We start from the raw sequence: 27,693 nt of genomic DNA on the forward strand, positions 1-27,693 counted from the left end.
GCAGCACTTCGTTTCCTAAAACAGTCGTTTCTAATAAAACCGAGAGTTTTATTGAGAAATCGGGCTCTGCGAGGGTTGGGCTTCAAGACCGAAAAGATAAATTTTCCTGGGTCTTTGGGCACTTCAGAAGGTATTTTGGGTGTTTGGTATAATATCGGGGCTTTGGGGAAGTTGGAATAGAAGAAATATTTCTTAAGGGGTGAAAATTACACTTTTCCAAAATATACCCAGGAGGTCTCGCACCCTTCTATTTATAGCGGCAAGGCTTCTGATCTGAGGGTTGAGAAGCGAACAGATATCAGCAGATCCGAGAGGCTGGCGGCACGCAAGTGCGAGGCTCCATGTGGCGGTTTCTGATTGGACCGAGGTCTATGGTGCGAGGGGTGGAGAGGTGGTGCGCCTGCGAAGCTTAGACATGTCAGGAGGGAACGCGTCGGACGCCCATTGAACTGCGCTTCGGATCTGCCACCGGTGCAAGGCACGTCGAGTTCCTACTATGCCGCACCTTTGGTCGAATAAAAAATGAGCACGTGGCGGACACGCAGCGACCTGCGAGCGAGGGTGACGTGGCCGAAGTCTCACCATGCGAAATTTCTCGGATTTTGGGATTTTCTTGATTTTTGAGCCAAAACTTCTAAAATCCATAACTTTCACATACGGGCTCTGTTTTTTACGTTCTTTATATGCACGGTAGGTAAAATTACGCTCTACAACTTTGGTTTAGACTTCGTCGGCTAATTTTGACTTTAATTTTAATATTATTATTTTTAACAGACTGGGACAGGAAATCCGTTAAAAATTCATAACTTCTTCATCCGACGTTCGTTTTCGTCTATCTTTTTACCATTGTACTACTATTGACGAGACCTTCAAATCTCTTTTAGGTTGCGTCGGCTAAAAATCACTCGATCTAAAATTCGAGTTTTTAGTTGTCTACTGCTAAGCTGAAACTTAGAAAAATCATAACTTCCTCATACGAAGTCAGATTTGAATGTTCTTTTTATAAATACTCTCGGTTTAACGAACACTACGACTTTCATTTAGATCACTAAGGCTAAAAAGTAGTTTATCAAAAACTCACTTTTTACGTCATTCGGCGTCGTGTCGGTTTTGTCGTGGAACTTCGATAGGTCATAACTTCTTTGTTATAACTCGGATTTCGGTGTTTTTTATATATCCGGAATCCTTGTCACGACCACTACAACTTTCTTAATAGATATCGGCTTTATCTAATATTTATTTTCGACAATCATCTTTATTCTTAATTAATTAAATCCTACTAATTAAGCATAAAACACATAATTCACATAATAATCACATAGTTCCTCTCCATTTCTTCAAAATGAGTTACAAAGGTTGACCTAGACTATTACATCATCATTAATGCCTATCCTAGAAACACGGGCGTTACAATTCTCTCCCCCTTAGGATGATTCCGTCCCCGGAATCACACATCAGCAAACAAATGCGGGTAGCGACTCATCATGTCACTTTCCGTTTCCCAGGTGAGATTTGGCCCATTCGTATGTTTCCATTGCACAAGCACTAAATCGACAATCTTGTGTTGCAACTTCTTAGTCTTACGGTCAACGATTGCCTCTGGTTCTTCAATTAACCTCTTGTTTTCATCCAACTTTAATTCAAAAATTGGAATTATGTCAGACACATCTCCCGTGAACTTTCTCAAATAACACACATGAAAGGTAATATGAATACCCTCTACTTCTTCTAGTAATTCTAGCCTGTAAGCTCAATTTCTAATCCTCTGAAGAACTTTAAACGGTCCAATAAACCTTGGACTCTATTTTCCCCTCTTACCAAATCTTATAAGTCCCTTCCACGGCGAGACTTTGAGTAAAACCGAATCTCCAACTTCAAATGATATCGGTTGTCTTTTCTTGTCAGCATAGCTCTTTTGTCTATCTTCAGTTGCCAACATCCTTTCCCTAATCACTTTCAACTTTTTAGCATTCTGATGGACTATTTCAGGTCCCATAAACTGCTTTTCCCCAGCTTCCAGCCAACATGACGGCGTTCGACGCTTTTCTCCATACAAAGCGTGATAAGGTGCCATCTTGATGCTCGAGTGGAAACTATTATTATAGGAAAATTCTACTAGAGGTAAGTGTTTATCCCAGTTGCCTTGGAATTCCAGGGTACATGCTCTTAGCATATCCTCCAACGTTTGAATTGTTCGTTCGCTCTGACCATCGGTTTGCGGATGGTAAGTTGTACTCAAACACAACTGGGTACCCAATTCCTCTTGTAGACTCCTCCAAAACCTTGAGGTAAAACGGCTGTCACGATTTGATGCAATCGTTAACGGAACACCGTGAAGCCTCACAATTTACTTCACGTAAGAATTCGCAAGCTTATCCATAGACCATTTCTCGTTAGCTGCTATGAAATGTGCACTCTTAGTGAAGTGATCAACGACCACCCAAATCATGTCGTGAATGTTCCTTGTTCTGGGCAGTTTAGTCACAAAATTCATGGTGATGTCTTCCCATTTACCCATGGGTACAGGTAAAGGTTCTAAACTCTCATACGGTTTCTGATGTTGTGCCTTAACCCTAGCACATGTTACACACTCGGCCACATACTTAGCAACATCGAGCTTCATTGTCAGCCACCAGTAATAGGGTTTTAGATCCCTATACATTTTTGTGCTGCCCGGATGAATCGAGTACATGGTCTTGTGAGCTTCTTCCATCAGAAGATCTCTTAATCCTCCCGTCTTAGGTACCCAAATCCTATCTTGGAATACCTTCAGTCCTTGACTGTTTGTATCAAACACTAACGTTTTTCCCAAACGTTCTTCCTGTCGATCATTTTTTTCTAAAGCTTCCTCTTGAGCTTTCTTTATACTTTCCACAATTATACAGACAACTTCAATTCTCAACGCTCTTGGCCTTTTCTTTTCAAGGTTTACCTTCCGACTGAGAGCATCAGCAACAACATTTGCTTTACCAGGGTGGTAAAGTATCTCACAGTCATAGTCCTTGAGTAACTCTATCCAGCATCGTTGCCTCATGTTCAATTCCTTCTGATTAAAGAGATATTGAAGACTCTTATGATCAGTGAAAAGTTTTCATTTAGTACCATAAAGATAGTGCCTCCATATCTTTAAGGCGAATACTACCGCTGCCAACTCCAGATCATGAGTGGGGTAGTTCTTTTCATGCTCTTTTAATCGCCTCAATGCATACGCTATCACTTTATCCCTTTGGGGCAGAACACAACCTAACCCAACTCCAAATGCATCCGTATAAACTGCGAAGTCATCAACTCCTTCAGGTAACGAAAGAATCGGTGCTTCACACAATTTCTTCTTTAACTTCTCAAAAGCTTCCTTATCCTTCTCATTCCAAGTATAAGTAGCTCCTTTGTGGTTCAAAGATGTTAATGGAGTAGCGATCGAAGAAAAGCATTGGATAAACCTTCGGTAATATCCAGCTAATCCTAAAAAGCTTCGGACCTCCGTAGGACTTTTTGGTTGTTCCCACTTTACCACAGCTTCAATCTTCGCTGGGTCAACCATTATCCCTTCTTGGTTAACCACATGACCCAAAAATTGGACTTCTTGAATCCAAAATTCACATTTGGAGAACTTTGCATACAACTACTCCTTTTTCAGAACTTCTAGCACTTCACGCAGATGCTTTTCATGCTCCTGCTTGCTTTTTGAATAAATCAAAATATCATCTATGAACACTATCACAGATTTATCAAGGTATGGTTTACGAACCCTGTTCATCAAATCCATGAAAGCCGCTGGAGCATTGGTTAGTCCGAACGACATAACCAAAAACTCATAGTGTCCATATCTTTTTATGAACGCAGTCTTCTCAATATCCTTCTCTCTTACCTTTAGCTGATGATATTCTGACCTAAGATCGATCTTCGAAAAATAACTCGAACCTTGCAACTGATCGAACAGATCATCAATCATCGGCAACGGATGCTTGTTCTTTATTGTTGCTTTATTCAGCTCTCTGTAATCAATGCACATTCTCATGCTCCCGTCCTTTTTCTTTACAAATAACATTGGGGCTCCCCAGGGTGATGAACTAGGTCGAATAAAACCTTTTTCCAATAATTCATGAAGTTGTGTCATAAGCTCTTTCATCTCTGTTGGTGCTAGTCAGTACGGTGCTTTTGCTATTGGCGTCGTTCCTGGTAACAAGTCGATACAGAATTTTACTTGTCAATCAGGGGGCAATCCGGGAAGATCTTCGAAAAAGACTTCCGGATAGTCACACACCACTGGAATATTCTGTACCTCCTTCTTTTCCTTCTTAGCATCGATCACGAATGGTAGATATGATATACATCCCTTGGCCAAACACCTTTTGGCTTTCATTAGGGAAATGATTCCAGAGTTTACTCTGTGTTTGTCTCCATACACCATAAATGACTCTTTCCCTAGCGGATTTACTTTTACTATCTTCTTCCTGCACAATATTTCGGCATCATTGGCGCTGAGCCAATCCATTCCTAGAACGATGTCGAAACCATTTAACTCGATAGGTAATAATTCCTCGTGGAACTTATTCCCATTCAAGTCAATGAAGATGTTTTTCATACGATGGATAAAAGGTATAAACTTGCCACTAGCAACCTCGACTAGTAAAGCATTAACTAGTTTATCGACAGGAAAAGCTAGTTTTCTACCAAATTCATGCGAAATAAAGGAGTAATTGGCTCCAGAATCAAACAAAATTTGGGCAGGCAATTCGTTTACGAGAAAGGTACCTGAAGCGACATCAACTTCTTCTTTCACAGCTTCAACTGTCATCTGAAAGGCTCTCGCCTTCGGCTTTGGTGGAAGATTGGGCTTTGTTGCGTCCTTCTTCTTCGAGCAATCCTTCAAAATATGCCCCTCTTCATTGCACCCAAAAAAGACTTTCTTAACAAAGGTGCATTCATTGGCATAATGCCCAGGCTTTCCACATTTGTAACAAGTGACTTCCTCGCTGCATTTCCCAGCATGTCTCTTCTTACACTTGTCACACCACTTAACTTCGACTCCTCCTCCGAATTTCCTCGAACCAGTCTTCGAGAATTTGTTTTTTTTATTGGAACCTAAAGTTCCTTTAAACTTTCTCTTTTCGCCAACTTCAACCTTTCTGGCGGCTCTCCCCTTAATCATATCTTCAACAGACTTGGCAGCCCAGACAGCTGCCTCCAATGTAAGTGCATGACATACTGGCACAGCATACTCCCATGGAAGTCCCTTTGCGTACCTGTCAATTTTCATCAGCTCATCTGGAACAATACGCAAAGCAAACTCCATTTTCTCTGTGAAGCTATTTGTGTATTCATCAACGGTCATACTTCCCTTCTTCAACGTCAGAAATTGTATTCTAGCTCAAGCACATTTGGGGCCAAGCAGTACTTGCGCTTGAAGTGCACCAAGAACTCTACCCAAGTCAGCTGCAGTGGCTCATTAGGGCTTAAGGTTTTCCCCAGAGTGTTCCACCAATGAACAACACTACCTCTGAACTAACGCACTGCAAATGTGGTTTGTAACTTGCCTTGGCAACCACATGTCATGAAAGCCAACTCCATTTCTGAGATCCAATCTAATACTCCGATGGGATCTTCTTTTCTAATGAAAGTTGATGGCTTCCAAGTCATAAAGTCTTTATACTTGCATCCATTTCTCTCCACTCTATCCTCGTGGTTATTTCTCCCAACCACAAGCGGATCAGTTTGACCAACAGATCTACTGTTGTTTCCTTCTTCAGACTGACTATCATTTAATTCAGATTGTTCAACAGGAATTGACGGTTCACTCCTGTTGCTTAGCAACATTTGCCTTATTTCCTACTTTTGTTCGGCCATCATTGTCTGAATCATGTCTTGTACTCCAGCCATGGTGATGGGTTCTGGTGCAGCTCCTGCTACAGGCACCTGTTCCACCACTTAGGGTTGAGGTTGTTGGTTTCTGTTTGCATTTCCAGCTCCACTTCGAGTTCTTGCCATTAAAATCTATACACCGAATAAGGAGAATTTATTTCTTTATCCTTGATGGATATTTAAATTCTCCTTATCACTCCGAAACGTTTACATGTTAATTCTAATATCGTAATCGTACGATTAGAATCCTACACACATAAGTTTTCCAGATCCGATCGGAAACAGACCATAGGTCCGAACAAATAACGGCATATATGACAACCATATAGCATTTAGCATAAAAAAGCATTTTAGGTATCTTTCCTAAAATATACTAGTGCTCGTGTCTAAAATATACTAGACACTCATCTCACGATTATCACTTAACATTCTAAGTTTAAGTCTAGAAATCCTACAAATTCCTAGTTCGCTTAAACTAATGCTCTGATACCAACTGTGACATCCCCGAATTTCTCGGCTAGAAAAGACCGATTTAATTTATGTTTTTTAAAATAAACTCAGAATAATCCTTTTAAAAGATGTTGCGGAATTTGTTCCCAAAACAAAACATGATAAAAATTTATCAAAACCTTTCTTTAAGAAATATATATTTTCATTTTATATCAAAACCTTGGGATGTCATGTTCCGATACATATCAAAAGCATAAACAAGACATTATAAGTCTTACAGCAGTTATTTACAACTACTGGCCCATAATCCAAAAATCTCTCATCATCATCCGACTATGCTCGGGGTCCACTACCTGTAATATAAAAAGTTGAGTGGGTCAGGCTTGGGAGCCTGGTGAGCATATAGGGTTTTCAACCCACAATAATAATAAATCTATTAGATTTGTCAATCAACAATAACCCTGATTACCCATTCACGTTATCCTCACTTTACATCTATAAATACCTATCACAAGGGACCTAGCCTAAGGAATATCATCGGGGTGGACATTATTGCTAAGGGGACTCCTCAGCCATACATGTCCTAAAGGCAACCATGAGGGGGATGGAGTACACCAATGAACATATAGTTCACCAACACCTACAGGATGCGAACCTGCTAGTTTTCCACTGGACTGTCTAGAAAGGTCTGTGGTCGTCATCTATACTCCGCTAGACGAATACAACAACAACAACAACATCGAGGCCTCTCATCATTTTAACACACATCGACTATTTCGTCTACCCATGTTTTACCCAACATGTTTGTAGATAAAATACATATAAAGTTTAAAACTTGTATAAAACATCTATTCAACAGTCACCTCAAATAAACAATTAATATAATTACACATAGCACGTATTTTATAGAAAATACTTCATATATATATGTAAGATGAAAGTGACTACACACTCACTTGATTTAATGATAATCGGGCAGCACTTCGTTTCCTAAAACCGTCGTTTCTAATAAAACCGGGAGTTTTATTGAGAAACCGGGCTCTGCAAGGGTTGGGCTTCAAAACCGAAAAGACAAATTTTCCGGGTCTTCGGGCACTTCGGAACGTATTCTGGGTGTTTGGTATAATATCGGGGCTTTGGGGAAGTTGGAATGGAAGAAATATTGTTTAAGGGGTGAAAAATGACACTTTTCCAAAATATACCCAGGAGGTCTCGCACCCTTCTATTTATAGAGGCGAGGCTTCTGATCCGAGGGTTGAGAAGCAAACAGATGTCAGCAGATCTGAGAGGCAGGTGGCACGCACGTGCGAGGCTCCATGTGGCGGTTTCTGATTGGACCGAGGTCTATGGTGCGAGGGGTGGAGAGGTGGCGCGCCTGCGAAGCTCGGACACGTCAGGAGGGCACGCGTCGGACGCCTATTGGACCGCGCTTTAGATCTGCCACCGGTGCGAGGCGCGTCGAGTTCCTACTGGGCCGCACCTTCGGTCAAATCAGCAACGAGCACGTGGCGGACATGTGGCGACCTGCGAGCGAGGGTGACGTAGCCGAAGTCTCACCATGCGAAATTTCTCGGATTTTGGGATTTTCTTGATTTTTGAGCCAAAACTTCTAAAATTCATAACTTTCGCATACGGGCTCTGTTTTTGACGTTCTTTATATGCACGCGTAGGTAAAATTACGCTCTATAACTTTCGTTTAGAGTTCGTCGGCTAATTTTGAATTTAATTTTAATATTATTATTTTTTAACAGACTGGGACAGAAAATCCGTTAAAAATTCATAACTACTTCATCCGACGTCCGTTTTCGTCTGTCTTTTTATCGTTGTAATACTATTGATGAGACCTTCGATTCTCATTTAGGTTGCATCGGCTAAAAATCACTCGATCTAAAATTCGAGTTTTTAGTTGTCTACTGCTAAGCTGAAACTTAGAAAAATCATAACTTTCCCATACGAAGTTAGATTTGAACGTTCTTTTTATACATACTCTAGGTTTAACGAACACTAAGACTTTCATTTAGATCACTAAGGCTAAAAAGTAGTTTATCAAAAACTCACTTTTTACGTCATTCGGCGTCGTGTCGGTTTTGTCGTGGAACTTCGATAGGTCATAACTTCTTTGTTATAACTCGGATTTCGGTGTTTTTTATATATCCAGAATCCTTGTCACGACCACTACAACTTTCTTAATAGATATCGGCTTTATCTAATATTTATTTTTTGACACTCATTTTTATTCTTAATTAATTAAATTCTAATAATTAAGCATAAAACACATAATTCACATAATAATCACATAATTCCTCTCCATTTATTCAAAATGAGTTACCAATGTTAACCTAGACAATTACATCATCATTAATGCCTATCTTAGAAACACGGGCGTTACACAACTCGCCCCCAAAAGCGAAAATACAGACGATCAAACCGACCTCTAATACCATGTAAGCTAACACGACATAGAATTGCTAGGGTTTTTATTATTATCAAATGAGAAGTACAAGATACAATGAAAGGAAACCGAAGAATATACAGACTAGCTAATTAGGGTTTTCTAGCTTATGAACCAACATAAAACCCGATACATAATAAAGTCCAAAATCTTATTAATCGATTTACCGCTTAAACATTAAGGGTTTCAAAAGCTAAAAGTCAAAATGAAATAGAGACCATAAGTCGATTTAGGGCTGAAAACATAAACTAGTAGAATACCTGAGACGGTGAGATGACGAACATGTGAAATGGGAAAGAGAAAACCAAATGAAACAATCAGGCATCTTCTTAGTTTTCTTCGGGAACAAGATCAATATAAAGAATTCAAACCACAACTTTGCCAAGGGCAAAAATGATATTTTAATTTAATGAAGCAACGAACAACAAGAGCAAAAAACCCTTGAAACATGAGAATTTCAAATGTTTGATGGAGGAAAGAGGCGGTGTGTGGAGAAGGAAATTGGCCTGAAAGAATGGGAAAGAAGGAGGGTTGCAAATCTTTGAAATTTGAATAGATAAGAGTAAATGAACCGAACAATCCAGCATATTTTGAATTCTTGATTTTCAGGAATGAATGAATTAAAGGACCAGAAGGGTAATGAAGTAAATTAACATTCATGGGAAAATGATTTAGGAGTGACATTTATAAATAAAAAAATGTATTTTATTAGATAGGGGGATATATATATACAGAAATTAATATACGAATATGATAGTTGCATACTTCATCAAAATTCTTTACAACTTCTTTTAGCTTCCTTGCAATCATCAACCCTTCATTTTGGGAAGAGCATTGCAAAAGAATAAGTACAATGTTATTATTGGATCTAGTGTGTGCTAGAAACAAAGAGTTTTACTACATATACTAGTGATTATATATGAACATACAATAAGTTTATTATTTACCCCCTAGACTAAATAGTTTCAAAATGGTTATTTATTATATTTAATAAAGAAAAATAAAATAATGAGTTTTATTAAATAAACAATCATTTTATGTATTAAAGCATTTAATTAAGGAAAATAATTATTAAAGGTTTTGACTTACTAATTTAATGGCTTGAAAGAGAATTAAAAGGTTTCACCAATTAATGACAATCTACTCTACTAATAAAACAGTACCAATACAGACACGTGTAACCTCCTTGCGTCCAACTCCATTCATTTTCCCGCTCAATAGTGTTAACTGAAATTACCACTTTGCCCTTCCGTTGAAACAATACTGCAAATCCGCCAAAAACAGCAAATTTGATTTTCAAAATTCTAATTATCAATTATACCATATTAATCTGCAACAAATTAGGAATAAAATATGAGCTAAACTTTATCTCTATCCCAAATAATCAGTCAATCGAATAGCAATCCCAAAAAATCAGGCAAAGTCTTTCTAATTTGAATTTAAATATATGTATATACACAAACACCTACGTTCCTCTTTACTTTCCTCTTTCAGTACGAATAAGTCGATTATTCATCGTCTGGTAAGGGATACTACATTGTTTTGATTTTGTTCTTCATATATCGATCTTATACTCATCGATCTTATACTCATTTGTTTTGTTTTTGTTCTTCATATATCGATCGTATACCAATCGCCTTCTTTTTCTGGACTGCATAATCAACCAGGTTTACCTTTCTTACGTATATTCATTCTGTCTTTCTATGTTATATAATTTATGCTTCTATATATATTTACTATTTTACTCTTTCCCCTACATTCCTGTTTCTCTATAATTATAGTATCAAATACAACAAATAGAATTAGTAAAATACTATTTGGTTTTTTCTGTTTATGTATTCTGAATAATAAAACTTCTGTTATAGTCTATGATATAGGTTTCGATTTTTTTTCTCATTATATTATTTTACTTTCAATGCTTTATACATATGTTATATATAACTATACTTTCTAAACCTCACAACTGTTATACAGATTTTTAAACGATAATTAAACCATAATGTGACCTCATTATCAACTTCATTTACTATAGAAAATACCATAATGCCCTTAATTTAAAAACAAAAAACTAAATGTATATTGCTATTTATGTATTCTGAATAATAAAATCTGCTACTTATGTATTGTGAATAATAAAATGTGCTATATCAATCAATCTATGCCCTTAATTTGAAAACAAATAACTGAATTTATATTGCTATTTCTACTTTTTTTTTGTTTTTTATGTATTCTGAATAAAAAAAAATTCTACTATAGTCTATGATATAGTTTTTTATTGCTTATAACTGTCATCTTACCCTTTTCTACTTCTTTTACTTCAAAAATGACCATATTGCCCCTAACTTGATAAGTATTTCATATATCGCAATTAACAATTAAGACAAATAAATGAATCAATCAATTTGTATAATAAAAATACTGCTATATATGTAAAGACCATATTGCCCCTAACTTGATAAGTATTTGATATATTGCAGTTAACAATTAACACAGATAAATCAATCAATCAATTTGTATAATAAAACTTCTACTATATATGTATTCTGAATAATAAAATCTGCTATTTATGTATTCTAAATAATAAATCTGCTATATCAATCAATCTATGCCCTTAATTTGAAAACAAATAACTGAATGTATATTGATATTTCTCCTTTTTTTATGTATTCTGAATAAAAAAATTTATACTATAATGTATGATATACTTTTTTATTTTTTATAACTGTCATCTTACCCTTTTCCATTTCTTTTACTTCAAAAAGACCATATTGCCCTTAACTTGATAAGTATTTGATATATCGCAGTTAACAATTAAGACAAATAAATCAATCAATCAATTTTTATAATAAAATTCTGCTATTTATGTATTCTGAATAATAAAATATGCTATTTATGTATTCTGAATAATAAAATCTGACCTATAACAATCAATCAATCTATTTGGTTTTTTATGTATTCTGCTATTTATGTATTCTGAATAACAAAAAATTCAATGTGTATTGCTATTTCTACTTTTTTTTTTTGTTTTTTATGTATTTTGAATAATAAAACTTCTACTATAGTCTATCATATAGTTTTTTATTTTTTATAACTGTCATGTTACCCTTTTCCACTTCGTTTACTCCAAAACGACCATATTGCCCCTAACTTGAAAATGTTTTGATAAATGCCAGTTAACAATTAAGACAAATATATAAATAAATCAATCAATGGCTTTCGATTTTTCTTTTTATATTTTAACATTTTTGTTAACAAAACAATTATTTTTTAATTGCAAGGTACAATGGAACATATTACTCCTATAAAGGAAATTGACTCAATCAAGGATGATTTCACAATTAAAGTTCGAATCATACATCTTTGGACTCAAAAGTCAAAATTTAATGCAAAAGAAACATACTCGATAGAAATGATTTTGATGGATGAGGAGGTATATGATGTATATATTCAATTATTATTTTTGTAAAAATTTGTATATATTTATAAACAATTATATATAATTATTTGTTATTTGTTTATTTTTTAGGGAAGGAAAATTCATGCATCTTGTGTGAAAAAATGGTTTCCAAAATTCAAACGCTATCTTAAAGAAGATAGTTCGATATATGTGAAGAAACCTAATGTCGCACCAAATACTTTAAATTTTAAGTTTGCTGATCCAGAAAGAAAAGTTAACTTTTACCACGATACAACTGTGAAAGAGTGTGAAAACTTTTCTGGATCTGCACACGGCTTTGATTTTGTTGACTTCAATACAATCGTTTCGAACAACATCCTGGAGTCAAAATCTTTTGGTTAGTTCATTTAATATTAACTTTTGTTATATAACATCCTACTTTCTTTTTTATCTGCTACAAATTGATAATTTTTTTTAACTTAAGCAATCTATTTTGTTGCTTTTCTAGATATTATTGGACACATATTCGAATATGGGCGTATGGATACATCTGAAGAAGATAAATCAAAACACAAAATGCTCTTGCATCTTCAAGATATAGAGTATTTACCATTATGACAAACAAATAATATACTTTCTTTTATATTAGCTACAATATTTTTTTATTCTTGTCAGGGATACTAAGCTTAAGGTAACTTTGTGGGGTCATAATGCATACTACATGACAGAATTTCTGGCTAATAATAACAGCCTTGCACCGGTTGTTGTTATTGTTCAGTTTGCCAGAGTGAAGTTTATTAATGGTTTGTAATTATTTTTAAAACGTATTTTTTAAAATTTTATATATAATTAATTAATCAGAAGTGTTTTTGCAGGTCGTCCTTTTTCCTCCACTTACTTTGATGTTAGTAGGTTGTTCATAAACAATGATATCGATGAGATTACAAGCTACAAAAATAAGTACTTATATTTATAATGACCATTGTAGTTTGAGATTTATTTTTTTCATAATGTATTTAATTTAATTATTTTTTTGTTATGAATTAACAGATTGGTTTCTGAAAATGGACAACAACTTTCGTCAAGTGGAATCAAGATGATTGCATCAAAACAAAACACGGAACACGATGACTTTCTCAAAAATCATATGTTTTCTAACATTGATGATTTGTTTGAACCTTTAGAGGTACTTTACATTATTTTTAAACAAACTATATTGTTAGTAAGAAACAACCAAAGTATATTGTTATAACGAAACTATAATGCATTTTTGCATACTAACATTTATTCACATTGCACATTTTTTAAATTTCAAGGAGAAAACGGTCATTATTGTTGGTACTGTTAAGGGAATACGTCAAAACATACGATGGTATTACCTTGCTTGTAGCAACTGCTACAAGTCAGCAAAAGAAAAAGATTCTTCTACTGATAAGGTTGATGGTTCTCATGAAGTGGCCGAAATTGTTACTTATGAATGTTCTAATCCTAATTGCAAAAATACCAAAATTTCGGTTATTCCAAGGTATTACATATTTATTTTATATAAAAACAATATATGTTTATCATAATTTTTTAATATAATATCATTTTATACTTTATTTAGATTTAAAATCCCACTTCGGGTTCAAGACAACACAGGAACTTTGACTTTAACCTTATTTGATCAAGAAGCAAAGAAGCTGTTTAAATACACAGCTAAAGAGTTGTATGATAAAAACAAGAAGGTAATTATTTTATGGTTTTTAATATATTCTATATGTTATACATTATATGTTTTACATACAAAATATTTAACAATATTTATTTTTATTTTAGCTTGGCATCAGTTTGGATTTGTATCCAATGGAGTTGAAAGTTGTTGTTGACAAAAAGTTGGCAATTAAAATTGATATCACGAGTTACAATGTGGATAATAAAAGTAATATTTATGGGATAGCAAGATTGACTGAGAATGCAAACATAATTGATGAACTAGAGAAAAAGAATCTGAATTCACAGGTTTTTTTCAACAATTATATATATATATATATATATATATATATATATATATATATATATATTTACGACATTGGCCCAATTATACATGAGTAAAATAACATTTTCTTTTGATCTTATAATGCAGCCTGATAATTCTGATTCATTCATTATTGGTTCTTCAGATATTGCCTCCCAAGAGACCAAAGTTGTGAAGGTTCTACTTTTTTAAATATAATTTTTAAATATTTCAATTTAATGTATAAGAACTAACTAAAATTTATTGTAGGATTCTTTTTCACACACATGTGAAAATTTAACACCGTGTGCTAGGGACAACTCAACTGCAACAAGTCCTACAAAGTTGTTTTCTACACCAACCGAATTAAAAAGAAACCTTGCTACATGCATAGATCTTGATGAAATGGAGAATTTGTCTACTTCTAAAACTCCTCGGTTGTCACCACCAGATGAACAACCAATCCCTCTTTTGGTACCCAAGAAAGAAAAGTAAATGCACTTTACTTCTACAAACAATATTACTTCGTGCTTAATTTTGTTTCAGCATCATAGACTCCTAAGCCGTTTACATTTTTAAGTTTCTTTATTTTAAGTTGGATTTATTGGAATTTTATGATTTTCATATTCGTTTCTTCATATTACATTGGCTCAACTTTTTCAGTACTCTAATGGCATTTACTATGTTATTTTGTTTCACGTTTCTGAACATCATATAATCCCAAAATTATTATTCACTTAACAATCACGCTACCCTATTAAAATATTCGTCATTGATCTTAATTTTGGTCCCCATTTTCTTCTTACCTTTTATTCCTTTTGGTTTGTTCATTATGTAATTATCACATGTCACTTGACTTGAATGTGCAGAATTTGATTCATTTTTTAAAGCATAAAGATCTAAAAATTGTCAATTCGTATTAATTATATACTGCATATTATTTGCACAAAGTCTGTTTCATTCTCTTTTATGTTCTTATTGCATATTAGAAGGATACCAACATACATTAGCTTTTATGCTAACTTATTCTATTTTTCTGTTTTCTAGCATGTCCTAGGTAGAAAGAAAACTCAAAATATGTTCATTGGCTTCATTTATATTGTTTTTTTTCATACTGACAGTAAAAATGATCAAATAAATATTGTTTTATGCTACTAACCTTAACATCACCAAATAATAAATATTGTTTTATGCTACTAACCTTAACATCACCAACTTCTGTTACTAGCCAAAAATATTGCTCTTTCAATAGTAAACAAAAAATAAAAAATAAATGAAAAATTATAAAACAACACAAAAAATCAAAAAGGAAATCAATACTAAACTCCTTAATTTTATTGTTATTTATACTTTTTTTTTGTATCCAATGTATTCTGAATAAACAAACTTCTATTTTAGTCTATGATATACTTTTTTATTTTTTATAACTGTCATGTTACCCTTTTCCACTTCTTTTAATTCAAAAATATCATATTGCACCTAAGTTGAAAAGTATTTCATATATGTCAGTTAACAATTAAGACAAATAAATCAATCAACCAATCTGTATAATAAAAATTCTGCTTCTATATGTATTTTACTATTTTAATATTTCCCCAGCATTGCTGTTTCTCTATAATTATAGTATCAAAAACAACAAATTGAATTACTAAAATACTATTTGGTTTTTTCTGTTTATGTATTCTGAATAATAAAACTTCTGTTATCATCTATGATATAGGTTTCGATTTTTTTTTCTCATTATATTATTTTACTTTCAATGCTTTATAAATATCTTATATATAACTATACTTTCTAAACCTCACAACTGTTATACATAATGTGATATAGATTTTTATTTTTTATAACTGTCATGTTACCCTTTTCCACTTCTTTTACTTCAAAAAGACCATATTGCCCCTAAGTTGAAAAGTATATCATATATGGCAGTTAACAATTAACACAAATAAATCAATCAATCAATTTGTATAATAAAAATTCTGCTATTTATGTATTCTGAATAATAAAATATGTTATATTTTCTAAAACTCACAAATGTTATTCAAATTTTTTAACGATAATGTGACCTTAATTTGAAAATGTCGGTTTTAAAACAGTCTTTTTTGTCAGCGAAATGGGACAAACTGCAGCACTTTGTTGTATACACCAATGTGTTTGGAAGAAGCATCCACTTAATAGAAAAAAATGTAAAATGATATACTTTTAGATTTATAATTATTTACTCAGTATATTATTGTACCTTCAATGCTATATATATGTATGTTCTTTAACTGTATTGTGCTTATAATTCACAACTGTTGTTCAAGTTTTAAAATGACCATCTTACCCTTTTCCACTTCAATTAATCCAAAAGATACCATATTACCCCTAAGTTGAAAACTACTTAACACATATACTTATACAAGTTTAAAACCGACATAATGGCACTTTTCTAACCGATTTACTCAAAAAAAGAGCATATTGTCCTTAAGTTGAAAAGTATTTGATACATACGTTATACAAATTTTAAAATGACCATTTATCCTTTTACACTTCATTTACTCCAAAAAAGACCATATTACCCCTAAGTTGAAAGGTATTTGATAAATATGTTATATAAGTTTTAAAACAACCATTTATCCCTTATCCACTGCATTTACTTCTACTTTTTTGAAAACAAAAAACTGAATGTATATTGTTATTTTTACTTTTTTTTTTTAAGTATTCTGAATAAAAAAAACTTCTACTATAATCTATGATATACTTTTTATTTTTTATAACTGTCATGTTACCCTTTTCCACTACTTTTACTTTAAAAAGACCATATTGCCCCTAAGTAGAAAAGTATTGAATATATGGCAGTTAATAATTAAGACAAATAAATAAATCAACCAATATGTATAATAAAAATTCTGCTATTTATGTATTCTGAATAATAAAATCTTCTATATTTTCTAAAACTCACAAATGTTATTCACATTTTTTAACGATAATGAGAACTTAATTTCAAAATGTCGGTTTTAAATGGTCTTTTTTGTCAATGAAATGGGACAAACTGTAGCACTTTGTTGTATACACGAATGTGTTTTGAAGAAGCATCCACTTAATAGAAAAAAATGTAAAATTATATACTGTTAGATTTATATTTATTTATTCAGTATATTATTTTACTTTCAATGCTATATATATATATATATATATATATATATATATATATATATATATATATATATGTTCTTTAACTGTATTGTGCTTATAATTCACAAGTGTTGTTCAAGTTTTAAAATGACCATCTTACCCTTTTACACTTAGATTAATCCAAAAGATACCATATTACCCCTAAGTTGAAAACTACTTAACACATATACTTATACAAGTTTAAAACCGACATTTTTACACTATCGTAACCGATTTACTCAAAAAAAGACCGTATTGCCATTAATTTGAAAGACTAAACTAACAAAAGTTGAACTGTTGCAATGGTTTTATTTCTTTTCTTACTCACCAAAAACACTACAATATTCAACAATTAAACTAATTGGCTTAATATGTTACCTTGATGAAAGAACATAACAACAAACAACACACCTGGAAAACAGTGTAGCAACAACAATTTCTGCATAACTCTTCTTCTCAGATGTAAAAAATGTACTAACACCAATCTCTGGACCATCATTTTCCTGTTCAGGTTCCAAAAAACAAATTTATATGTTCATACATATGTTTTTCATTGCTGGTCCATTATTGAAAACATAAATTTAGAAATCAACAAAAATCATCAAATTTGTCGATTTCCAAATCTTGTATATTTTACATAAATAAAAATCAATATTTTCTTAATTTACTTAAGTACATAAATATTTTGTATGAATAATCACCTGAATAATCGCATTTTCAAATTTCAAATTTCAAATTTTGAAGTTTTGATTGCTGAAAAGTCTTCAAAACAGCCAATAATTTATTTCAATAATTTTACGTTTTTTTCCACTTCTCTGTATGTCTTCTTCTGTGTACACTCCTACTCCATCGATTCTACTGCAAAATTAACAGGTATGTTTTATTTTTACTTTAATCTATTTTCTATGAGAAAAAATTAACGAATACGATGAAATTGCAAAATATTCTAAATAGATATTAGTGGATACCCGAACTAGATAAACGAAGGAAGAAAAAACAAATGAATATGTAGCATATACATGTAATCGACTTCGGTTGATGACATACATATAAGAAATCGATAGATGAAAACAAAATGTTAGAAATTAAACACATGAATGAACGATACTTACTGTAATCGGGATGATAATGATTTCAATATGGGTGGTGAATCATAACGATTTTGTTAGGGCAATAATATTGGATTTATAAATACCATTCATCCAATTTCTCTAACCTTCAAATCCAGAAAGGTAAAGTTACAAATGGGTGGGAGGAGGATTGCTTCTGTTTGTGCCGATTACATTTCCCATTTCCCAAAATGTATAATTTGTCTGTAACCACAGATATTATAGCTACAAATTTATTATTTAAGATTTATAAATAAAAATAAACTATATAATATAAATACATATATTCTTAATTTACGGTTCATTTTTAATACAAAAGTGTAAATGCATTTCTATAATATTAAATAAAATTGAATTATTGTATTGGTTGATTAAAACATTTTGAAAAAAAAAAAAGAATGATAAAAATTATGTTTTAAATTTATTTAGTAATAATATAAAAAAATTTAAATGCAACCAAATTATAAGGATGGTTCCACTTACAAACTTGTATAAAAAATATTGCAAATTTATGTCAAAATCATCGTGTTGCTTTATATCTTATCTTTTCTATATTATATTTTGTTTAATATAAATATTATTTGTTTATATTTTATTTACCAATAATTGACCGACTTAAAAATTAATTACGTTTTATTTATATAAAAAAATATTGCAAATATATGTCAAAATCATCATGTTGCTTTATATCTTATATTTTCTATATTATATTTTGTTTAAAATAAATATTATTTGTTTATATTTTATTTACCAAAAATTGACCGACTTACAAATTAATTAGGTTTTATTTAGATAAATTATTATATTTTTTAAGTTTCATCTTATTTTATAAATTAATTGTTATTATTTGTTTATTTTGCAGACATATCATGAAGTCGTTTAATTCTAAAAAGAGTAGAAAATTAAATAGTTTTTATTTAGATAATATAAGTAACATTAACTTGTCCACTATATCAATCGAACAAGCTTCAACCACTACAAATGTTATTACTTCAGCTAACAATGGTACGTTTTTTCTTTAACATTTATTTATAAATTTCTTATTACAAACATTTTAACGCCTAAATAGATCATTTAATAACATATAAATATGATTTATATTGACATAACAAGAAAAAGCAAATACATTGCCTTCTTCATCGACCACTGAATATTCATCATCTGCGGTATTTGTTAACAACGGTCACAAAGGTACATTTCTTTGTTCACTATTATTATTCATTATATATTATTACGAAAAAAATATAATGTTAACCAACTTTCAATTATTTTTTATTTTACATTTTATATCATATACTTTTATTTCTTATGCAGAAGCAAACCATAATATGTACTATTTGCAAGCAAGAGAGAAAAGAAGACAAAGAAAATTATATCTGGATAATAAGAAATCGAAGAAAATGAAAACAAAATCGAGTGTTCTCAATCCATCTGCTTCAACTGTTTTCAAAAACACGGATAACTGTAATTTACTTATTTTATTTTTCAATTTTTACACTACATTTACCTATATAAAAAAAATGCTTTATCATCATTTTATATTATTGCCTACATTCTAATTATATTTTATAACGTATGTCTTCCATTTTTATAACAAGTTTCTTTTACAGATCAATCAAAAGAGATTGTTCATCAAAATGAAAATGTCAATCCATATAAATCACGTGGAAAACAAAATTCACCCCTACAATCATCTTCTTTGTATATAAATGTTAGAACTCCGTTATCTAACATTTCAAATGGTAATAACTTTTTTTTTTTCAAAACTTACTTTAGTCCACTTTCTAATAAATTTATATATGATCGCTATTTTTTTACAGTTAATGTTACATGCAGAAATGCATCTACAATAACTGTTTCTTCATCATCAATCAAGTTAAGTACAGGATGTCATAAATTAAAAAGAAAGTTGAAAGATTTATCTCCTATTCCATTGATTGACTTGACAACAGATGTAGAAAATATACATGAAGTCCTTACTGATAACCTAATAGTTGGTATTTCCAAAGGTAATCACTATGTATACCTGTTTTTTTTTCTGTTACAAATAAAATACCATATTTTATAAACTTAAAATTTTAAATACTTTACTTATACCGTTTTATTTTTTTACAGAATATTTGGATCATGGTGATCAAATTGTTGTATGTAAAACATGTCATGCAAAGTTATGGAAAAATGAATCTATTAGAGGAAAACAAAAAGGGAACACAAATTATTCATTATGTTGTGGTTATGGCAAGGTTCAACTACCAGATTTAAAGAAACCACCACCAAATTATGAAAAAATGTTTCGACTAACAGATTCTAAAAGCAAAAACTTCATGAAAAACATTCGACGTTACAATTCAATGTTTTCTTTTACGTCGATGGGTGGTAAAATAGATTCTTCAATCAATAAAGGAAATGCTCCATACATTTTCAGACTTGGTGGCCAAAATTATCATAGTATTGGAAGCCTTTTACCACCAAATGGATCGCAACCGAAATTCTCTCAGTTATACATTTATGATACCGAGAACGAAAATTCAAATAGACAAAAATGCTTTGGGTATATTTTCAAACTTCTTATTCATATTTAATTTTTATATTTTTATCTTTTTTTTACTAATATTATGTATATATTCAATTTTTTTAGTGGGGAAAAGCATCAATCTACATCCATTGATAATGATATTATTGAATATTTGAAGGTGATGTTAGATTCAAATAATGTCTTGGTTAGGTCTTATACAATGGTAAGAGATGTTTTTCAGAAAAATCCTCAAGTTGATGTGAAGTTAAGAATTATTGGAAAAAGGGATCGAGATGGAAGGACATATAACCTACCAACTGCTTCTGAGGTTGCTGCTTTAATTGTAGGTGACATTTCTGATTCAGTTCAAAATAGAGATATTGTTGTTCAAACGAAATCCGGATTTCTACAACGTATCAGTGAATTGCATCCTTCTTATATTCCTCTCCAATATCCGCTACTATTTCCATATGGTGATGATGGTTACAGCGTTGATATTCTTCATAGAGGTGTTACATCTACAAAAAACAAGCGGGCGAAATGTACAATGAGAGAATTTTTCGCTTTTAGAATTCAAGACAGGGATCATTCGTTCTCACTAATTTTAAATTCAAAAAGGTTATTTCAACAATTTTTGGTGGATGCGTATACTATGATTGAAAGTGAGAGATTGTATTATATACGCAGGCAACAACATGTTCTCAGATGTGATTCTTATGAGAATTTACGTAACCAAAAAGCTCAAGGAAATACAAATATCTCCAACATTGGCCAACGTGTCATATTACCTTCATCCTTTACTGGTGGTGCGCGCTATATGCTGCAAAACTATTTGGATGTCATGTCGCTTTGTAAATGGTTTGGATATCCTGATTTATTCATAACCTTTACGTGTAATCCCAAATGGCCTGAGGTTAAAAGGTTTCTTAAGGATACTTCACTTCAACCAGAAGATAGACCTGATATACTATGTAGGTTGTTCAAGATCAAGCTTGATGCATTTATTAAAGACCTAAGGGAGAATCACATTTTCGGCATTATTCAAGCAGGTAATTGAATTATCTTTTATTCATAATCCATAAAAGTTTAAGTTTTTTTTAATATTTTTTCTTACGGTCTATTACAATTTTATTTTGTTCAAAATGTTTTGCAGTTGTTTATACAATAGAATTTCAAAAAAGAGGTTTGCCGCATAGTCATATATGTCTATTTATGCATTCTGAATACAAGTTACCGACTGTTGAATTTATCGACCCGATGATTTCCGCCGAGATACCAAACAGAGATGAAGATCCAGAATTGTATTCACTTGTGAATGAGTTCATGATTCATGGTCCATGTGGAGCTGAGAATATCAATTGCCCATGCATGGTGGACGGAAAATGCTCTAAAAACTTTCCAAAGCAATTCTGTAACCATACGTCTGTTGATCAAAATGGTTTTCCCTTATATAGGAGAAGAAACGATGGTCATTTTGTTGAAAAATCGGGTGTGCATTTGGATAATAGAAATGTTGTTCCATACAACAAGTATCTATTGAGAAGATATCAAGCACATATTAATGTTGAATGGTGCAATCAGGGGTCTTCTATAAAATATTTATTTAAATACATAAACAAGGGACCTAATAGAGCTACAGTTGTCGTTGAACAAAGCAATAATGAATGTGATAATAATGATACGGTCGATGAAATCAATGAGTATTACGACTGTAGATATCTATCTGCCTGTGAAGCATCATGGCGAATTTTTACATATGATGTTCATTACAGGTATCCTTCTGTGGTTAGACTGCCTTTTCATCTGCCTGGTCAACAACAAATTATTTATGGGGAAGACGATGATATTGACGATGTTCTCGACAAAACTTTTGTTGCTTCTTCAATGTTCACAGCTTGGATGGAGTGTAATGCAGTTAACAGTGATGCACGGAAACTTACGTATGTTGAATTCCCTACAAAGTTTGTTTGGCAACGTGGTGATAGGATTTGGAAGCCACGGGAGGTAGGAAAGTGCATTGGTAGAATTCATTCGGTTTCACCTAATCTAGGGGAAGCCTATTTCTTAAGAATTTTGTTAAATAAGGTCAAAGGTCCGAAATCATTTGAAGAAATCCGCACAGTAAATGGTGAACTATATTCTTCTTTTAGGGATGCTTGTTATGCTCTTGGGCTCTTGGATGATGACAACGAATACATCGATGCAATCAAAGAAGCAAGTCATTATGGATCTGGTTTTTACCTACGATTTTTATTTGCTACATTATTGATGTGTAACAGTATGTCTAAACCGGAGGTTGTTTGGGAAAACACATGGGAATATTTAGCAGATGGAATTCTTTATAACCAACGACAGAGATTCAAATCTCCAGGTATTAAAGTTTTATTATTATTACTATTTATTTAAAAACTCAATTATTTATTTTTAAACATACATTAACTATTATTTTAATTATAAATAAAAATTGTTAATAATAATTCTAATTAATTTGCTCTTTATCCTCCAGACTTATCACTCAATGAAGATCAACTTAAGAACTTAACTTTGTTCGAGATAGAACAAGTTTTACTAAGGAACAATTCCACTCTCAAAAATTATAAAAACATGCCTATCCCAGATGTAGATTCTGTTTCTTCTTCAAACAATCGACTTATCACTGAGGAGTTAGATTATGACATTCCTGTTATGAAGGCTGAGTTTGATCGTATGTTTCTTGCATTGACAAATGAGCAGCGTCACATTTTCCTTGATATCATGGGTGCAGTTAAAGAAAATAAAGGAGGTGTCTTCTTTGTTTATGGTTATGGTGGGACTGGTAAAACTTTTTTATGGAAGACAATATCTGCAGCTATTAGATGTGATGGTCATATTGTTTTAAATGTTGCTTCAAGTGGGATTGCTTCATTATTATTGCCTGGAGGTAGAACAGCACACTCTCTATTTATAATTCCATTTGAACTAACAGAGGATTCTGTTTGTAAAATAAGTCGAGATGGTGACCTCGCTAGGTTATTGAGAAAAACCTCTTTGATAATTTGGGATGAAGCTCCTATGGTCCATAAGCATGCATTTGAAGCTTTAGATCGAAGTTTGAAAGATGTATTTAGGTCTGAAAATTCTAGCAACTCAGATATTCCTTTTGGAGGGAAAGTTATTGTTTTTGGAGGAGATTTCAGACAGATTCTACCTGTTATTCCTGGTGGAAGTAGACAAAACATTGTTAATGCTTCTTTAAGTTCTTCATATTTATGGGAACATTGCAAGATCCATAAATTAACAAAAAAACATGAGGCTAACTGTTGGAAGGGATCAATCTGGTATAGAAAAAATCAAAGATTTTGCAGAATGGTTGTTGGATATAGGAGAAGGCAAACTTGGTGGTATCAACGATGGTGAAACAGTTATTGATATTCCAGATGATATTCTCATTGATGATCCACATGATCCTATAGGTTCATTAATCGACTTTGTATATCCTTCAATTTTGGAAAACTACAACAATACAAGTTATTTTCAAGAAAGAGCAATACTTGCTCCAAAGAATGAAGTCGTTTAGGAAATAAACGATCGTTTGTTATCGAAGTTTCCAGGAGATGAGGTTGAATACTTAAGTTCAGATAGTATATGCCAATCTGAATTTGTCCATGATCAGTTTGATGCAAATTTATATTCACCTGATGTTTTAAATGGTCTAAAGGTATCAGGTTTACCAAACCATAAGTTAGTTTTAAAAATCGGTGTTCCAGTTATGTTGCTGAGAAATATTGATCAGAAAAATGGCTTATGCAATGGGACAAGACTCCAGGTTATATCATTGGGCAAACGTGTTATTGAGGCGCGTATCATATCTGGAACTAATATTGGAAACCGTACTTTTATTCCAAGAATGTCTTTAACTCCATCAGAAAAGAAGATTCGCTTCAAATTCCGAAGAAGACAGTTTCCATTGGTTGTATGTTTTGCAATGACCATTAATAAGAGTCAGGGACAATCATTATCGAAGGTTGGTTTGTTTCTCAAACATCCAGTGTTTTCACATGGGCAATTGTATGTTGCCTTATCTAGAGTTCAAAGCATAGATGGATTAAAATTATTAATTTTAGATAAGGACGGTGCCCTCACAAATCAAACTTCCAATGTTGTTTATAAAGAAGTTTTCCAGAATTTATAAACAGTGTTTTTGTACCATATTTTATTTACTTGTAAAAAATAATATTTCATCCATCATATTAAATAAACAATTTAAAACACTTTATTGCATTTCATTTATTCATGTAAATTACAATATCACTATTCTTCATTTTTTGTGAACTTTGATATGTTTTTTTATTATACAAACAAAATGAAAATTATAATTCTATTTCAATTTATCAACCGTGGATTTCCACGAGTTTTAACCTAGTGTAAGTATATAAGGAAAGTTTCTATAGGCTTTAAGAACAGGGCTGATTTTTCCACATAAGTATTTTTATCCATCCACTAAATAATTAATGTAATGACAATTGTGCTCCTCTTTTTAATTTAAAGATATTGAATAAAGGCAAGAAACACAAAAATGTCAAGAACTAATGTATTGACATTTATCCATCGGCTACATCTTCCAACGAACCACAAGTTTAAACATCTCCCTTTCTCCAATGGCGCCAACGCCTTCCCAAGTCCTAAAAGACATCGAATATCATTTTCTAAAAGCTTATGAATCTGGTGTTGAATTCTCAAAATTGCTAGCATTCTCCAATGTGGGTCCTCTTGATCATCTTCATTCAAAAAGTATTAGTGTTTAAAAACCTTATATTCGTGGCAATTCACCATAACCAAAAGTAACCTCAATCTAATTCGCATTTTTTTCTTCTTCAATTGATGGAAATCTCCAAGAAGTTTATTCCATCGATCGCATGTCACAAATCGGCGATAACCAGATCACCATCGTGTAGAACAGTAGAAGTTTTCTCTCTAGCAGCTCTCAGAGTTCATCGACATCGTCGGGAGTCAACAGTAGCAATGATATCTTCGAGGAGACCGGAGGAATGGAATCCGACAGTCATTTATTGACGTCAGGGAGGTTATACACCTGGGAGAAGAAGCTTTACGATGAAGTTAATATATGATAACGGATAACAAATCGTTGAATCATAAAACCTCAAATCTTTTGCGTTTGTTGAGTTATTATCGATGATTTCGACATTTTTTAGGCTGGTAGCAACAAGCATGAAATCCAAGAAGAAGTCAACGATTTGTACTCCATGATGTTGGTCAGCATAAAGATCTGCAATTCCATCTCGAAATGAATTGAGAAAGTGAGAGATGCGAACTTTAGCCACAGCTTATCGAGTTGAAACCCACAACTTTGTAAACTTTGCTATAGAATATCAAATTGGGTAGCATTTGAAAAGCAAACTTTAGTTCCATTTAACTTGTTCAAGTTCCCATCTTTGTTGTTTTTACCTCTAATTTCGTTTTTTTCTCTGCAAATTACGATCAGGTTTTAGATAGATGTGGAGGAGGAAATTAAAGTGGAGATGAATTTACTAGAATTTTATTTGGGTAATGAGAAGATAAGAGATCATGAAGGTTGAAGATGAAGAACTTACATTTCGAATTTAATGAAGGCAAGATGCAAAGTAATCGGAGTGACAGGGGATTGTTGAGCGTTTCGTGCCTTTGTTTGAAAAAAATTCTTTGGATCTTTCTGTCTCTTCATTAGTTAAAGGAGGGCATAATTGTCCAATGCATTAAATTTTCAGTGGAAAGATAAATAAAGGTCGTGGAAATTTTCTGTCTCTTCATGGTTTGATTTTACTTGTGGAGTATTATTATTTTATAAAATCAGCTTGCATGCATTTCATAAACAAACCACTAACATGTTTTGCAACATTTTCAGATTTTGCTCAAGATGATAATGTAATCTTGGTATTTTTCCATGAAAATTTCATTCGTTGATAGAATAGATATATACACGTATAGATCAAAAAAGGGCCAAATACAAAGAGGCCGTAAATAAAATGGGCCTAAATATAATACAAAACAATACTAATATTTATACACTAACAACCCCTCGCAGTGAGAACGGTCGGAGAAGACCGAACGTTTAAGCTGGACCAAAAAATCAATAAACAATGGTGAAGGGAGACTTATGGTAAAAATATCGGCATGTTGAGATGAGGATGGAACCTGAAGGACGCGAACATGACCCGTGGCAACTTTGTCGTGAACAAAATGAAGATCAATCTCAATATGTTTAGTTCGTTGATGTTGAATGGGATTGGAAGACATGTAAACGGCACTAACATTATCACAGTAAACAATAGTAGCCCCGTGAGGCGAATAATGAAGCTCAAGGAGTAAATTACGAATCCAACATGTCTCAACAACTGTATTAGCAACGCCCCGGCACTCGGCTTCAGCACTTGAGCGAGAGATAGTGTTTTGACGTTTCGAAGACCAAGACAATAGATTGTGTCCTAGGAAAACACAATAACCAGAGGTAGATCTTCTAGTTACCGGGCACCCTGCCCAGTCGGCATCCGAATATGCTACAAGATTGCGATTAGGAGATGTAAACAGCTGAAGGCCATGATCTGTGGTACCTCGAAGGTAGCGTAAAACGCGTTTAAGAGCTGTGAAATGCGGTTCCCTGGGATCATGCATGTACAAACATATTTGTTGAAACAGCGTATGTGATGTCAGGTCTCGTAAATGTAAGATACTGCAAAGCTCCTGCAAGACTACGATATAAAGTGGGGGTCATCAACAAGA

The 27,693-nt window shown here is 32.6% G+C and overlaps 1 protein-coding gene and 1 long non-coding RNA gene across 2 annotated transcripts; one reads left to right on the forward strand and one right to left on the reverse strand.

Moving 5' to 3' along the window:
- Positions 1 to 11,627: 11,627 nt before the first annotated feature.
- Positions 11,628 to 18,165, reverse strand: LOC145069081 (uncharacterized). The gene is made up of 3 exons (XR_013689268.1): positions 18,015 to 18,165; positions 17,725 to 17,816; positions 11,628 to 12,539 (listed from the first exon to the last, which is right to left on the reverse strand). It is a non-coding gene; the product is annotated as an uncharacterized LOC145069081 (long non-coding RNA).
- A 726-nt stretch (positions 18,166 to 18,891) lies between these two features.
- On the forward strand, positions 18,892 to 26,225 carry LOC145068168 (uncharacterized). The gene is made up of 13 exons (XM_079015143.1): positions 18,892 to 18,911; positions 19,285 to 19,427; positions 19,536 to 19,613; positions 19,737 to 19,886; positions 20,033 to 20,164; positions 20,243 to 20,431; positions 20,538 to 20,973; positions 21,061 to 21,986; positions 22,091 to 23,308; positions 23,444 to 24,172; positions 24,300 to 24,443; positions 24,528 to 24,940; positions 26,130 to 26,225. Exons 1-13 carry the CDS (start codon positions 18,892 to 18,894, stop codon positions 26,223 to 26,225), a joined length of 4,674 nt encoding a protein of 1,557 aa, XP_078871269.1.
- Positions 26,226 to 27,693: the final 1,468 nt, after the last annotated feature.

Source organism: Lactuca serriola, chromosome 8 (genome assembly GCF_051521515.1).
Source record: "Lactuca serriola cultivar US96UC23 chromosome 8, Lser_US96UC23_V15, whole genome shotgun sequence".
NCBI lineage: Eukaryota > Viridiplantae > Streptophyta > Magnoliopsida > Asterales > Asteraceae > Lactuca > Lactuca serriola.